Source organism: Nannospalax galili, unplaced genomic scaffold (assembly GCF_000622305.1).
Source record: "Nannospalax galili isolate Female #2095 unplaced genomic scaffold, S.galili_v1.0 scaffold366, whole genome shotgun sequence".
Classification (NCBI taxonomy): Eukaryota; Metazoa; Chordata; class Mammalia; order Rodentia; family Spalacidae; genus Nannospalax; species Nannospalax galili.
The window spans coordinates 1,174,169-1,190,641 of record NW_008355168.1 but is presented as its reverse complement, the minus strand read 5'-3'; the positions used below and the strand labels follow the sequence as shown (position 1 = coordinate 1,190,641).

The 16,473-nt window shown below is 47.0% G+C and overlaps 1 protein-coding gene across 1 annotated transcript in view; it reads right to left on the bottom strand.

The window, feature by feature from the left end:
• Positions 1 to 8,045: 8,045 nt before the first annotated feature.
• Sfrp1 (secreted frizzled related protein 1) overlaps positions 8,046 to 16,473 on the bottom strand; it is a 41,462-nt gene continuing 33,034 nt past the window's right edge. Inside the window, exon 3 of the mRNA XM_008852313.3 lies at positions 8,046 to 11,152. Coding sequence (XP_008850535.1) covers positions 10,830 to 11,152 — 323 coding nt within the window. The 3' untranslated portion in view covers positions 8,046 to 10,829. The remainder of the gene's footprint in view (positions 11,153 to 16,473) is intronic.

Sequence of the window (16,473 nt, the reverse complement as noted above, 5' to 3'; positions counted from 1 at the left end):
GCCTCTAATAACCACAATCAACTTTTGTGATTCCTCTCGTAAATGGTTTTGAGTTGACGACGACCCAGTGTTTGCATGAATTAGATCATTGTCGTACTTCATAAATACATGCAAAATACTCTGTCAGTTAAAAATAAGGTACTTAAAATATTAAAAGAAAATAACATGTCATCTGGCTAACCCAAGCTATGTCTTCTGTTTGTCCTTGGTACTCTCTTGGTGTCTCTAAAGCGAGTTTTGATGAGGAAGGGCTGTCCAGAGCACCATTTGTCAGCGGTCCCCAGCATCCTCCTTAGTGCCGTCACTCAGTCTGCACTCAGCGAGTCTGCCTTGCTTTCTGAAGCCTTCTCTGACACCTCTTGGGGGAGTGGGGTCGGGGCAGTGGGAGGCCATCTCTCTACATCTATTTTACCACTCAGCACACTGTGGCTGTTGTGATCTGTCTATGAGATTGCAGGATACTTGGGGGCAGGAGGCACGTCTGCCTTGTTTTTGCAAGTGAAAACAGCACGTTCTGGATTGAGCAGGTCAAGATCAACTGCTGTTTGGCTTTTCTCCTTCCAGTGGGCAATGAACCCTGGCCAGGAAACCTGCCAGCACCAGGGGAAGGCTTGGTAGCTAATAGGACACTTTGGAAAGGCCATGTGCCTCTCAGATCTTCAGAAAGGAAGACACTGGCTGTTCTACCCCACCTCAGTCAAGCAAGACATCATCTGTCATCTCTCTCAGGCATAGGAGAGCCCAGTGGATATCAGAGCCCAGTGCCAGTTGTCCCAGGATGACGTGGCCTTGGAACTGGAACGTCCTGTGAGGGGGAACGGCCACTTTTGTTGGTCTTCGGTGTATCTAGCCCACACAAAGCAGGACGACAGGGTGATGACCTCTGGAAGGAATGAACAGCAGGTGATTGTTTTGTTCCTGCCCCAGAGATCACAGCAGGCTGGTGGTAGTGTTCACATATGTGACTTATCAGACTTTAGTCAAGTAACCTAATCCTGCCAGGGCTCCTCCAGAGGTAGCTCTTCCTGCGTGCCAGCCACAATGCCCCATGGGGTAAAGCCTCACCATAGACCAGAGAGGCTCCCACGGACATGGCCATGCCATCTAAAACCAAATAAAAGACTGGGAAGACCAGGAGCCTCCACGCGTTCCTTTACAAGTGCCAGACGCCAGGCTGAAGGCAACAGCTGTGGGCGAGGGCGTATTAGTTACTTTTCTGTTGCTGTGATAAAAAACATCATGACCTAAGGCAGCTTATGGAAGGAAAAGATTATTTGGGATTACAGTTTTTGAGGGGTTGAGAGTCTACCATAGGGAGAGGCGTGGCAGCAAGCCACAAGCAGGGCAGGAGAGACCGGTCAAGATCTCACATCCTGCAGCGGAAAGTTGAGAGCTCACAGGAAGCAGAGAGAACAAGCTGGAAATGGACACGTCTACGCACTCCCAAAGGCCACCAGTGAGGCCTGGCCTCCTAAAGAATGCCACTAACTGGGGACCATATACCAAGCGCTCAAAAACTTGAGCCTACGGGGAGCATGTCTCATTCAAGCTACACACACACACACACACAAACACACACACACACACACACACGGCTAGTAATACAGTTACTGCCCTTGCCAAAGTGATCGATGCACAGCAAACTCAGTACCACACAACTTAACATTTCATTGTACCCCAAGTAAGGCAGGTACTCCCAAGAAAAAACCCCAGTGAAGGTACATTGCACAGAAACACCAACACAAAGCAAGGAAACTTATATCCCAGTGCCAAACACACTGTCACAGACACTCACAAACACCCACACAGACACATACATGCCACAAAGAGATGTGTTCTTATAATAACTTAGAGATTTTTAAAAAAATTTTCCTCCTTAAAAATAAATATGAGAAATGGGACAAAAGTCCAAGGTTCCGTAAAGAAGTTTGCTGGTCGGCTGCTGAAGTTATGATCTATCATCACCATTTTGTTCCATCATAAAATTTCACATGTACCCTAAGTCCCTAGGAGGGTGGGATCTTTTAAAGGAGTAAATTGATGTTCACAGAAGTTGATGGAATTTCAGCTGCAGAATCACCAAGCCAGGCTTGGCGTGTTTATTGTAGAAATCTGCGTGCTCTTTAGACCTACATTTATTCCTGTAAGTGGATACTGGTCTTCCTTTTTATGCACGCTGGCTCATTTTCAGTACAGGTCGAGTTCAAATGCTTCCTGCAGCATGGACAACAACTGGGCCTTGAGGAAAGCCAGGTGGCTCTGATTAGGTCTCCTCCAGCAGAGAGCCCAATCAATCCCAAGGTCGGAGTTCCCATCCCTGCCCGCCAGGCCCAAGTTCCAATACTGATGGAATGCAACCGCCCTGGTTGGGAGACAAAATCTTGTTTTCTTCTTTCCGCCTACCCCTTCCCACAAAAAGTCACCAAGAAAAACAAAACAAAACAAAACAAAGAACTGGCTTGAACAAGAGGCCCCAGAGATTTGTTTGGACATCACCACTGTCTGTAAATCAGCATTTTAATGAGTTAAGTGCACATGAATCAGAAACACAAGGGTCACATTTCCTCTGAAGTACTTGAGGGTGGGGTGCACAATGTACTCCAAATTTGGCCTAATTCAAAAATCAGGAGGCAGGCCAGGCCCTTGTCAAGCTTCCCCTGTCCTGATATTTGGCCCAGCAACCAAAAATAGTTCCGTGGCAGCCCTTGGCCAGGAGAATCTGTGGTAGTAGGTGCCCGTGACAAGCCTCAGCAGCTCAAATAACCCACAGCAAGGATACCAACAGCCAGCAGAACAGAGGCAAGCAAAAAATGGGGATAGTGGTGGGGGGGCAAAGTTCAGAGCTAAACAAGCCAGTATGGAGCAGATGTTCCCAGCGCTGAGCCACTCGCAGCCGCTCAAACAGGTGATGGCAATCATCACCGAATGGTAAGAGCTGAAGCAGCTTTTGCCTTGAGAAAAAGAAATGGGGGAGGGGGTGGACAGAGCTGTGACAACCCATCACTAAACCCAAGTGTATGACTGTGTTGTTCTTGATTTGATTTAGAAACTGAATCTCTCCCCTGCAGCTACATCCACTTCTCTGCACAAATACCCTTCTGCCACACAGGGAGGAGGGAGTCTGGACCTGCTGAGACATAGCCTGAGGACTATGGAAACGTGCCGGTTAGGGAAGACAGATTAAGCAGGACAGAGCTCTGTCCTCTACTCAGATGGTCACAGTGAAGACAGTCCAGAAAGGAAAGGTTTTACTGGGAGTCAGACTAACTGGAGCAAACAAGTCATCCTTTTCCTTCACCGGGAGTCGAGGATGGCACAAGCAAGCTGGTGCTAGTTCTTCGGCTAGAAAGACAAGTTACTTCCCTCCAATCAGTTAACAGGAATAAATAAAAGCGTGAGGACCTAATGTACACCCAACCTGCCCCTATTAGACTCTGTCACAGGATATCATGCTTCCCCATATCTCTCGTCCATACCACTCACAGCTATCAGTCCTAGCTCTGTGGGGAGAAGGCAGCATGGGGTACTTCAGAGGATAGCACATGAGGGACAGTGCTAAGAAGGCTTTGTGCTAGCCTCAACTGCAGACTGGTGCTTGTGTTTTCTCTCACCATCATCTGGCTGCCTCCTCCCTCCTGTTCCTCCTCCTCCTCCTCAGGAGCCTTAGGACCTCCCCAAAGCCAGGCTCACATCTAGAGCTGATTTGCTAATGCCAGAAGGTGCTGTGGCTAGAAACCATTGCACACTCTGCTGAGACTAGGGGCCCAGCTGGGTTCCCTCAGATGCTGGCCTTGGGAGAGTCCATACCCCCGAGGAATCCCATGTGCTACGTGACAACCACCTTGCTGGCCTCTGGGTTACATTGTGAAACAGCCCCCTTGGGTTTTGGCATAGTCTCTCCTTCACCCCTTCAGATGATGAGCTTAGCATTCAGGCAAAGAGGTAAAATTTACCCATACTTGCATAGCGTCTTAAGAGAATCAGGCAGCAAAATGGAACAGCGGCCCATAAGTTTGAATAGTGACAGTGGGTCTCAGTGTGCATCGTTAAAGTGTGCAGCAGAGATGACACCATGCATTCGTGTCTCAGTGGGATCTTCTGTTCCTTCTAATTCTCTTGGAAGGAAATCAAATGTGCAGCTCTAAGTTTTGATTATTTTATTCTGTAAGTCTGTCACCTAGGGCTTCTCAGAGAAGCTGTGGCCCTGGGTCCCACCTGACATTCAATAAACAGGTTTCCTGAAGGAGCAGGCCCTAGGGCCCTAGGGCCCTTGACTCAGACGCTCCAGGGAAGGAGGAGAGTAAGAACTGTTCCTGGAGCTCAGAGCTACCCACAGCAGAGCACAGCTGAAATTTCAAGGACAGGGCCATGTGAATTCTGACCCTTCCCTGACACCCTGACCAGCTCATTTTGTCTCTCTGGTGATGGGAAGGTCATCCTAATTAAAACCATGTGGCGGGGGGTAGTCAGTTGTACAAAATTTCTGGCTCCTTTCTCCTCCTTCCCACCTCCTTTCTCTCAAATACACACATGCAACCTTCCCTCCCTCTATTTAAGCAAACAAGTCTCTCCATGATTAAGTACAGCCCCTTCTTATCTAAATAGTGCACAGATGTATGAAGACATTGGAGCTTTCTGGTCCTATTCAGAGCTTGCTCTGGGACCTATCTTCTCCAAACCTACAAAAGCAGCCTTCCATGGCCTTTGCCGACAGAAATTCTAATACCTGTCCCCTAATAAATCAGCCCTGCTTGGCAGGCCATCCTCCATTTGTCAGAGGTGGGATTTCCCCTCCAAAGCCTTCAGTCACCCCTCCCTTCTCGCTCCTCCCCAAACCAGAGTTTGAAACTGCCCAGATGTGAACAAATGGAACATGAAAAGTCCCAATTCTGAGGGCAACTTCCTGTATTACTTCAGCTGTCCAGGTAGCACCTTTGATTAGTTAACTCCCACAGTCCCTGTGGAGGAGAAACCAGGGCTCTGAAAGACACAGCTTCAAATGCTAATAGAGTACCAAGGGGATAACAAAGGGTGTGAGTGTCCAGAGGAAGTAAAGAGTCCACCCTGAAGGAAAAGCACTCTAGGACTGGAAGCCTGGCTGTGGCTCGGTGGTAAGGCCCTAGCTTGGAATATGGAAGGCCCTGAGTTTGATCCTCAGTGTTACGATTTTTTAATGTAATAAATGATTTAAGATTAGCCCCAGCGGGGCTGGAGAGATGGCTCAGCGGCTAAGAGCACTGACTGTTCTTACAGAGGACCTGGGTTTGGTTCCCAGCACCCACATGTCGATAACAACCATCCACAACTCCAGTTCCAGGGGATCTGACACCCTCTTCTGTCCTCCTCAGGCACTGCATGACACGGGTGCACTTACATACATGCAGGCAATACACTCAGTAAACATAAAATTAAAAGATCAGTCCCAGCTAATCTGCGTTTATGATCAGCTCTGACTCCAGTTGATTTTCTTAACCCAAAGTATGGTTCCTATTTTGAGTACCTAGGAGACGGCTTCTGTACGAGGATTCCCAAGATGACAGCGTTCCAACAGAGGGCAAGGACGGTATGAGACGCCTAAGAGCTTCCCTGCTCAGAGTGTCCTGCGGATGCAAACCACACTTCCCACTGCCCTTAGAAGCAGGTGCTCCTTCTAGAAACACAGCAGCACCCCACCGTGGGTCTAAAGAATCAGGAGTTACACGTATTCCTATTTGACTCATGCTTAATTCCTCTGAGAAGTACTCTTTGGAGGGCCAATGCACCCAACTGTTAAAGAAAGGTAGTCTCATTCCTTTCCTATGTGCACTACTTCTACTACCTAGTGAGAATAACCCACAGAAATCTCAGGAAAAGTTGTCATAACATGCGGAAAAGACAGCAACACAGCCACCTGCCTCTGGAGTCCCCAAGCCACGTTTGTCCTGTTAGAATGTTCTCTCAAATAGCAAGTGCATCACTTACAAGTTCTGCATCTAGTGCATGAGAATTAGCTTGGCTGTCAATTCAATTTGACTGAAAAGTGCCTATGAAAAATATGATCTAATCACAACCTAATGGATGTTCAATCCACTGAGAACTCAAAATTTGAATAAACTATGGGGAGGGAAACGGGAAAGTGGGGCCTGGTTGGAAGAGGACGGTCCCTGGGGCAATGTCCTTGGTGGTCAATTCTTGCCCTGGCCCCTTCCTGTTAAGACTCTTCTCTGCTTCCTGTGTGTCCTAAGCATGTGTCACAGTAGGGCCGCATGGCTACCCTTCCTAACTTGGGAGTGGAAGCCAGGAACCAACTGTGGGCAGGCATCTCTGTGGACACCATGCATGCTGAAACTGAAGAGTGTCCTTCTCTCCTGCAACTGTCATTGGATGATTGGCCCCATTTCTCATCCTCAGAAGCAAATGTGAGTTTGTTGGCACTTGTGGGGCCTATGTCAGAAGATGGCGCAAACAATCTAACTTGGACCTGTCTCTTGGAGCTCTTTGGTAGGGGCCCAGATAGCTCCTTGAACACAGGTGAGTGCTGCACAGAGTGAGGGGAGTGTGTGGCTCTTGCACTTCCCAACATCCCTAAGCACAAGGCTCAAGCGATTACGGCCCTGGAGCATCCCGAACTTCAAGGCAACCCCAGAACTGGAGCACGCCTATTAATTCCTGCCATCAACTCGTTAGAAGGAGGGCTAAAAAGTTGTGAGACATTACGGAGCATGGTGGTAGGGCTTCAGTGGGGGGACCCAGCCTAAAGGAAGTTCTCTTTAAACTACAGGGCAACTAAAGGAAATGCCACTATTTCTGCTTGGCTGGGCTAGAATTTCACCATTTCACCAGTCAAGTATATGAGTACATGAGAATCTTTCCATGCCTGCTCATGACTTTAATAGAATTTTGCAAGTCTTCATTGTTTTGCCAAAAAAAAAAAAAAAAGAAGAAGAAAAGAAAAGAAAAGAAAAATGGTGTCTCTGTGTTTCGGTGCAGTTTTGATTGCTTTGGGGATAAGTGAAGAAAAACTGATAGTTGTCTCCATGTGGAGGTCCTTTTAATCACGGAGTACACCATCTAATGGAGTTAGCAGTAAAATGGCTTACATTAAAAGCCCTGTGGGTGCCGGACGTGGTGGCGCACACCTTTAATCCCAGCACTCCGGAGGCAGAGGCAGGCGGATCTTTGTGAGTTCAAGGCCAGCCTGGTCTACATAGTGAGTTCCAGGAAAGCTGGGGCTACAGGGAGACCCTGTCTCAAAAAGACCAAAAAAAAAAAAAAAAAAAAAAAAAGTCCTGTGGGAAAATTCTTTAGCAAGAAACCTGTAACCTGAAAGGAAAGAGCTTGGGCTCAGCAAAGTGTGCACTCGGGATCCAGGGAAGGCCCAGCAGGTAATTCGGATCCTGTGCCTACGGGTTCTAATTTCAGCCATTTCAGTGACCCAAAGTCCCCCTGGAAGTTCCGGCCACGTCACATCTTGGATTCTTCATCTTCAAAGAATGATAAACCCCATTTTGTCTGAGGTTTCCTACACAGCTCCAGATTCAAACCATGCTGAAGTCCTAACTGGAAATCTGAAGACTGAACTGAACCAGTGGGGAAGAGTGTCTGAAGCCAAAAACAGAACATAAATTTTGGCAGGGCTGACATTTTGTAGAACAAGTATTAAACCTATTCCCTGAGCTGAAATTCATCCCACCAGACAAACATCACCGGCTGTTAGCCCCTGGTCCTCAGGTCTCCTTCACCCCACCACACCCACCTACTACTTGGAAGCTGTTGCACTGGGACCAGAAAACACCACTGAAACCACTCTAGGGAATGTGTGCAGTGGACGAGGGTGAGTACCGTGCGATGGGGATTGGGGTGAGTCACAATTCACACTATGATTGATCGAGTGATTTTAGTCAAGTGAATACACTGCGGGAAAAGCACAGAAACAGAACACATGTGGGAATTACTATTAACATAAGTGATGACATCAAAACATCTGGGCAAATGTTAAAAAGCGACACAAATAAAATGGAATGTAAAACATCTTCACAGTATCCAAAGCTTTTTAAAAAGTTTTAGACTCTAACAGAGGAGATGCCATAAAGGAACTAGGACCAACAGGAATCCCATGTACATCCTTAGGAGAGGTCAGAGAGGCCACATGCTGATCACAAAGTGGCCTATGACTCTGAAATGTCTTGAACCCCTCCAGCTCTGTGAAGATGCAACAGAGCAATTAGTTACATGGAATCTAATGAGAAAAACAGGTTCTAGGTTTGGGAAATGGAGTTTCTGTAATTTACGAATTCAAAAGAAACCTGGAGCTCTGATTAGACACTGCCTTGGGGAGAACTTGGGGCTAACCCACCAATCCTGGGGGCCAAGGGTTATACAGGGTTTTTTTTTTTTTTAAGTAAAATGGTCTTAGAATTCTTATCTCCCATCTGTCTTCTAAGACAACTACTGATCCTCTACAAATGGTTAGTTGAGTTTGGCCTCCTCAGACTCTCCAGAATGACTACTGTAGAGCGTTCCGAATCTGACCTTTGCATTAGCAAAGGTGACCAGAATGCTTATGGACCTTCTCTTTTGGAAGCCAATGACTAAGCCAATGAGTCTGCACATTGATTTGTTATACCTTTTGTTGAGAACAAAGCTTAGTGATCATGCAGCTTTGGGTTCATGGATAGTCTCCCCTTTGTCCTGAACTGCTGATGTGGTGTAGACAAAATTGGTATGTGCTTGTCTAAAGTCCTTACTGAATTAACACAGTGGAACTCCAAAGCCAGGGAGGGACTCTGGAATGGGAGAAAACAGCAGCTGCCTCTCACACGACAATATTATTGTGAATCCTTTGTGAAAGTGTTGCCTCCTACCTGGGGAGTCCTACTCACAGAGGTGTCCAGCATAGCTCCCTGGTTTTCTTTCTGTGGAACTGCTAACACCCCAGAAAAACCCATCTAGAAAGCCCCCTGCCACATGGAGAGGGACCTACTGCATTGCACACCTTGCCCAAATGAGCAGACACCCATGAGCACTGAACTTGAGACCAAAGACCCAGCTCTACACAGCATGAAGTTGCTCTGAAATTCTGTTGGACAATGGGAAAGGAAGATGCTTCTGATTACTAATATACAGACACATTTTAAAATCATCCAAAATTACAGGCAAATCATTTAAGGTCCCTAATACTTTATAATTAAAGGTGAGAGAGAATTTTTAAAGGTGTTAAGATAATGAGATTATTAATCGTGAGAAGTTATTTAGGTCAAAAATCCCACTGTGGGAGGTAACTAGATTGGCATGCTGATTTTCAGGTTGGAGTCTTCCAGAAGTTAACAGAATCTTCCACTGTTTCTGTGCCGTCCAGGGCCACTGGGCAACTGCTCACACTCTCTGGTGCCCCTGACTGGGTATGCAAGAGGGACAGCCACTATGGCCCTTGAGATGTGGTAGGGAAGAATCAAACTTTGGTGGAAGAAATTAACATTCATTTTCTAGAACTACTTCATCTAGTTGAACAAAAGTAATGCTGCCTAGAAGAACTGGTTTATTTACATCACTTATTAAGCATAACATATCATCAGGCCCTTGGGAAGAAAACAGAAGGCTTGCCTTTGAAACCGGCTCCTTGGATGGGGACATTCAGCCTCTGAAAACACTGGGGGGTGGAGTACAAAAGTCAAAGTGGAGTGGCCAGGCAGGCAACTGTTCTGAATTTCTTTGAACTATACGCAATCATGTTTAAAGGAATGTTCCCTTGCAGAAAAGCAGAGCCCGGGCACCTCTCTGGATGCTCTCAGCCTCCGTGGTTGCGCCGGGTGCGCAGAGGGTGCTCATTAAGAGGCAAGCCTTGGGCAGGTCCAAGACTTTGGTCTAGGTTCATCTTCCAAATGCTCAGTGTGGACTGTTCCCCAAGCCCTGAAAAGCGACTGGGGTCTGGCCATTGTTTGTGTTGCTGCTGTTCTTTCGCAAATGTGAAATGAACTGAGAGGCGAAATTAGAACGTGCAGCTCTTCACCGAATTTCACAATTCACTCTGACTAGTCATCTGCTGGGCTGTTTTTTCTCTTTCACTGTTTTGAAAACCACTACCCACTCCCCTCTCAGCTGGAAGCTCATGTCTTCTTGTGCTCACTGTGCTCCTCTTCCCCACAAGAAAACAGGCCTGTGCCATTCTTGTATCCAGAGGGACTGATTTCTGGAAATGGCCACTTAACGGGGCACCCGAGCCCAACAATTCTGCCCAGGGCAGCACAGACAGCGGCCTCCTGTCCAGCCCCTTTCTGTCCCACTGCACTGTGCTCCCTCCTGCCAAGGTTACTTTGAGAGTTGATGTAGGGGAGAGGAGAGGGTGTCTGTTTCTGTGTAACGCAGAGTTAGCACACGGAACAGAAAGTGACATGATGTGCCAATAGTCGAAATTTTCTACCTGCAAAGGCTTGGATTAGCCAAAGAAACTGTCCGCAGCCTGCGTGAGGATGCTCAGCCTAACGATGCACAACTTTGCTACCCTCTGGCACTTTCGGCCCAATCCTTTTTTTAAAACTGGCAAACATTTTCGTTTTTGCTCCTGAGACTAGGTGAAAGGATTCTTCCCTCCTTTTACAGTGACTGCTGGCCCCGCTGCAGCCCTTAAAAGCCTTCCTAATCTAAAGGGCCCTGGACACATCTGGATGTGGCTATGCTGGGGTCTGAGCGTGCTGGGAAGGGAGAGGGGTGGGAATCTGTGGAACAGATCCAGCTAGAGTTCCAAGGCCACAACTGTGATGGGCAGGTGCAGTGTGTGAACCCCAAGAACCAGAGTCATTCACTCTTCCCACCGTCACCCGGCCCACACTCCCTTCCAACCCGCCCCAGGGTCACTTAAAGACAGACTGGAAAGTGGGGCACTCGTGAGTCTTCATCTTCTTCATGAAGTTTTTGAACTCCCTGTTTTTCTTGTCCCACTTGTGAATGGCCGTCAACAGGTACTGGCTCTTCACCTTGCGGCCCATGATGAGGAAGTGGTGGCTGAGATTGTCCAGCTGGTGGCAGGGGCAGTCGGCACCATTCTTCAGGAACAGCACGAGCCGCTTCAGCTCCTTCTTCTTGATGGGCCCCAACTTCAGGGGCTTCTTCTTCTTGGGGACAATCTTCTTGTCACCGTTCTCCTTCTTCACTTCCTTGATCTTCATCCTCAGTGCTAGGTGACAAGGTAGGAAGAGAGAAGGGGTGGGGAGAGAAGGCATTTAGATCTCAGTTTTCCACCTGAAACAACACCTCGGTCTTATAGCTGTCAAGGCCCGTGAAGGGCACACAGCGAGGAGCGTCACAGCGACAGCCAGGATCTCTGCTCACCACCGTGTCACTGGGCTCCCGCACCCCAGGAGATGTCACGGGGTGCCATGAGAAACCCATTTTCAAGTTTTCATCATGTTAAACAAAGTAAGTCAGACTTGGAAAGATAAATATTGCCATGTTTTCTCTCATGTGCACAATGTAGATTTGATTGTGTGTGTGTGTGTGTGTGTGTGTGTGTGTGTGTGTGTGTGTGAGAGAGAGAGAGAGAGAGACAGTGGTGGGGAGCAGGCGAGAAGGGGGAACAAGGGGAAAGAAGGGAAGAAGAGCATACTGGGATGTATGAATATGACTGCTGTGGTGACAGTGAGCAACGCACAATGTTATTCATGAGTGAAAATGTCACAGTATCCACTCTTGACCAATAAAAACAACTTTTAAAGAGAAGATAGGTCATATATTGCAATTTAATCTATATAATGTTATAGTTCCAAATATCTAAAGAAAAAAGAACTTTAAAAAAAAAGAGGAATTTCTTACACCATCTAAAACAAGGCAGACAGAATGTATATGCAAACTCAGCAAGGTAAATTTGGAGAGCACTTCAAATTGCTGAGCATCAACATCTAACTCCAGCACAGGCAAAGTCAGAATTACTATGGCTACATCTCTAGGACAGTCAGACAGCAGTACTGCGAAATGCTCTGCCCACTGATCAATCAGCCATGAGCAGACACCACTGAGGCCTTGTGAACTGAAGACACCCTCCCAGAATTAAACACTGCTTTGACTCCCTAACAGCTCAGAGTGAGTCCTGCTGAAGTCTGATGAACACGTCTTAAGTGAGGATCTCTCTTCAAAGTGAATACCGTGTAAGAGCTATTTCTGTTCTCAACACCAGAAGGAAGGAAAAACAACTACCTGTTGGCTCTGTCTCCGCTTTGCATTGTCTTCAAAGATTCTGGGTATATACACTACCGGGAACCCAGGGTCCCTCTGACAAGCTCGCTCACCAGGCACAAACTCTTCATTGAGCCACATCCCAGCCCCGAACATTATTTTGAACCACACCAGATCCTTCAGTGACAGCCATACAGGGCCCACTGACTGAAGAAACCCAACAGCACATAATGGGGATCCCTCCTGGGAACTGACCAACTCCAGACATTGAGACACTGGAAATCATCTTCCAGATGCCAGTCACTGAATACTCTGCACATCCTCTTAATTCTTCTTTTTAAAATAGTTTATTTATTATTTTTATTTTGTGTATGTGTATTGCCTGCATGTATGTAAGTGCACCCATGTTGTGGAATACTCACAGAGGTCAGAAGAGGGCGTCAGATCCTAGAACTGGACTGCATGTATGTAAGTGCACCCATGTTGTGGAATACTCACAGAGGTCAGAAGAGGGCGTCAGATCCCCTAGAACTGGAGTTATAGACAGTTGTTAGCCACCATGTGGGTGCTGGGAACTAAACCTGGGTCCTCTGTAAGAGCAGCCAGTGCTCTTAACCAATGAGCCATCTCTCCAGACCCCCTCTGAATTCTTAAAAATTACCAAGCCCCATTTGTTTACAGCTTGACTTCCACCTACATTCCATGAAAAGTCTTGATTTTAACCTATGCGCAGTAGCTAATGATTATAGAACTATGATTATGGAAGTACTATGCCTAAAAGTACACTAGTATTTTTCTTGTATTTCTTCTTATTTATTTATTTATTTATTTATTAATATATGATCTCACTGTGTAGCACTGGCTGGCCTGGAACTCACTCTATAAACAAGACTGGCCTCAAACTCACAGACCTCTGCCTGCCTCTGCCTCCTAAGTGCTGAGATTAAAGACATATACCACCACCATTGTCTTATTTTGCTTGCATTTTTTTGATAGATAAACCCTAACAGATCCGTAAAGAAAATACAATTATTTTCCTCACCTACGAGATAAGAAAACTGAAGTTTAAAGAGTAAACTGACTCGCTCATTTTTGAATCTTTGAGTCAATGTCCAAAAATCAGCTTTCCATTACTGTAAAAATTCCTGAGATAAATCAGCTGATGAGGAAGAAAGGTGTCTTTGAGTCAGTTCCAGGCTTCAGTGTGTCACTGACTGTCCCTTGGCCCACGGAAGGCAGCATATCACGCAAGAGCACACAGCAGAACATCAGAGTATATGTCAGGGCAGCTAGGAAACCAAGACAAAGAAAAGGGTGGGGGGGCTGCATCCCAACATCCCCTGAAGGTATGCCCAAAATAACCTAATTTCTACTAAGTCCCATCTTCTAAATATCCTACCACCTCCCAAGAGTGCACTGGCCGAGGATCAAGCATGGGCCTTTAGGGCCTGGACCCCAAACCACAGCACCACGACTAACTGCACTTCCAACTGCCAGCCTACCCTTGGTGCCTCTGTGACTCTAAAACTCTTTAAAATGAGCCCCAAACTTAGAGTGCTCATTAATTAAATCAAGAAAATAAAGGAAACGACTCAAAGTATGTTCCTAGCCTACTCCTCTTCTGAAACAGCTTTTCTCCTGAGATGGTAACAGAGCTCCTCTAGCTGAAAGAGGCCACTCTAGTAAAGAATTTGCTATTTAATATTCATTTGTTAGAAAATCACACCTCAGCTAACTCACAAGCAAAGAAGGGGGCAAGAAGTCTTGGAAGCAAATCTTTAACGAATGTGTCAAAGTCTGTGAATTAAATACTCCCCTGCTGTTTCCTTTTTCTGGTGAAAGAACTTCCAGATCTTGAGGCCTGCTTAACTCAAGCCCCATAGACTAACCAAGGCCTGAGAAATGCCCCACTCCAAGGGTGGGAGAAAGGTCACAAGTGCACCCTCATGAGCAGACAGCCCTGGCTGAGGATTAACACTGCCCTCCGAGTTGCTCCAGGCTGTTCAGCACTCAGGGTGGTAAGGCAAGCACAGGTTCCCAATTCATTCATAGTGTCAGTGCCCACACCCGGCCCAGCAGGTCACTGTCCAGTGCTTCTGATTCGCTCAAGTCCCATTCCCAAGGTGAATCAGAGCAAGTGAAGCCAGCAGGTAGGCATGCACTGAACAGAAAGCGGCCCTCCAATGCCTCACCCCAGACGGGCCCAAACAGGCCTACTCCTGGTTCAGCTCCTATTGTTGGCTTACAGACCTTGAACCTGGTAGTTCACTTGAAAAAGACTTCATTTGTTCCAGTGTAAAACTTGCTGAATGAGAAAAGTTCTCAGGGGGGTTGATTGAGGGACCAGCAAGAACAGACTCACTCCCTGGGCCAAGGCCAAGTCAAGTACCGCCTCTGCTCCTGTGCCAAAAGAGTCAACAGGAGTAGAACTGTCTGCTGTCTTTTGGACCTTAATGTTCCTTTAAGACCCACATGGTAAAAGCTTAGTCCTTAGTAGCACTATTAAGAGGCAGTGGTGACTAGGGAAGTTAAGGCCACTGGTGGTGCCTTGTGAAAGGACTGCAGGACTCCTCCCTGCCTGCTTTCTCCTGTCCTTTGTGTCTTCTGGCCATAGTGTGAGTGACTTTGCTCCACTACGATGTCGTCCATGACGTGCTACCCTACCTCACATAAAGCAACAGCCATGTACTGCTCTCAAAGACTGCTAACCAAAAGAAACCTTTCCTTTGCACACCTTGGGTTATACTGCAGTAAGAGAAGCTAACACACAACTTAATAAAGTAAGACTGCACAACAGGAAGCAAGATCGCTGCTCCTTTCACAAGACACCACCACACCAGGTGGTGGGAGAATTCCAAAGTCCGGGGGTTAGAACCAAGCACGGCCACACACAAGGGGCCAAGAGCACCATCAAGAGAGAGTAAAACATGCATGGGCTGACAACGTGAGGTCCTTTTTCCTGCAGAGAAGCCGTGCTGTTGGTTACTGAGTGCCCACCACGGGCTAGGCTCTCAAGATGAGCAGAGGCCAGGCGCTCCACCTACAAGTCCTGTGCTGCATGTTAAGTAGGCGTCTTCAGTGTTTATTACAGTCTAGGGGAAGGACCCAGATTACACAATGACAGCACAGTGTCACAGTTTGTAAGAGACACAGTCGGGATTAGAACCCACAGCTAAACTCACAGACCATGATCTCCCTCACCAGCCATTACTGAGTTTAAAATGTTCTTGCATCCGTGGAAACCATTTCACTCTTCTGATTGTGCTTCTTTTAATCACAACTCAAAGAAAAATACTAATACTAATCCTTTGCCATGACCACGTAAAGGAATTTGGCTTACACAGGTGTGGAGGGGGCAGCAGGGAGCAAGGGGATCAATGATGAAGTGTGTTATGCATTAGGTCCGTAGTTCTTGCTGTTCGGCTCTTTCTTTTACAAAGTGGAGAAAGTAGGGAGACACATACGGACAGAATCGCTAACATCTTTCCATCTTTCCAGGGTTTGCTTTAGGCATGCAGATAACCAACCACGTTTGAACAGGCATTTACCTCTCTAAGGTTGATTTCTGCATGTCTGAAGATGTCTGGGCAACCTCCCCGCACCATGCCACACCTGTGGTGCTGAGGGCCTAGAATAAGTTTCCTCTAACCCCATTGTGCTCACGTGCCAGGACTCCAGGAACTTCACCAGTGATTGAGTTTGCAATGCAAAGAGTGGTGGACATGACTGAGGAGAAGACCCAGGGACAGATACTGGGACAACAGCTGGACATAGTGTTATGTGCTAGGTTCTGTGTGGCCTCAAGACTCTGGCTCTGTCTCCGTTTCCCATCTGGAAGTTACAAAGTGCAGTCTTGTTGCTGGGCTAGCATGGGTGCCACACAGGGGTGCATGCTGGGCAACAAGCTCAGGCCACCTCCAGCGCAGCTCTACTTTTCCACTCACCCACCTGATAAACACTAGGTTGAAACTTGGTTTAAGGCCCTTTACAGCCACCCTCAAACAAAAGAAAACAAGAATAAAAGCAAAAGTCCTTTCTTTCCTTAACCACAATTTAACATCCCCCAAGGTCGGGAGAGTCCTATGTTTTACCACCAGCCAATAATTCAGACACTTGGAAACATTGAAAACCCAAAACTTGAGGCTGCAGTTTGTACTGTCCAGGTCTTTCTCACAGCAATTTTAAAACATCTCTTACGTCTGGGTGCATCTGAGTGCATTTGAGTAGTCTGTGGCCGTGTCATTTCCCTCTCAGTTACCCAAACCATATTTTTTGCTCACAAATTATATTTCCTTGACAGCCTTCCCACAAGGCTCAGCCATATTT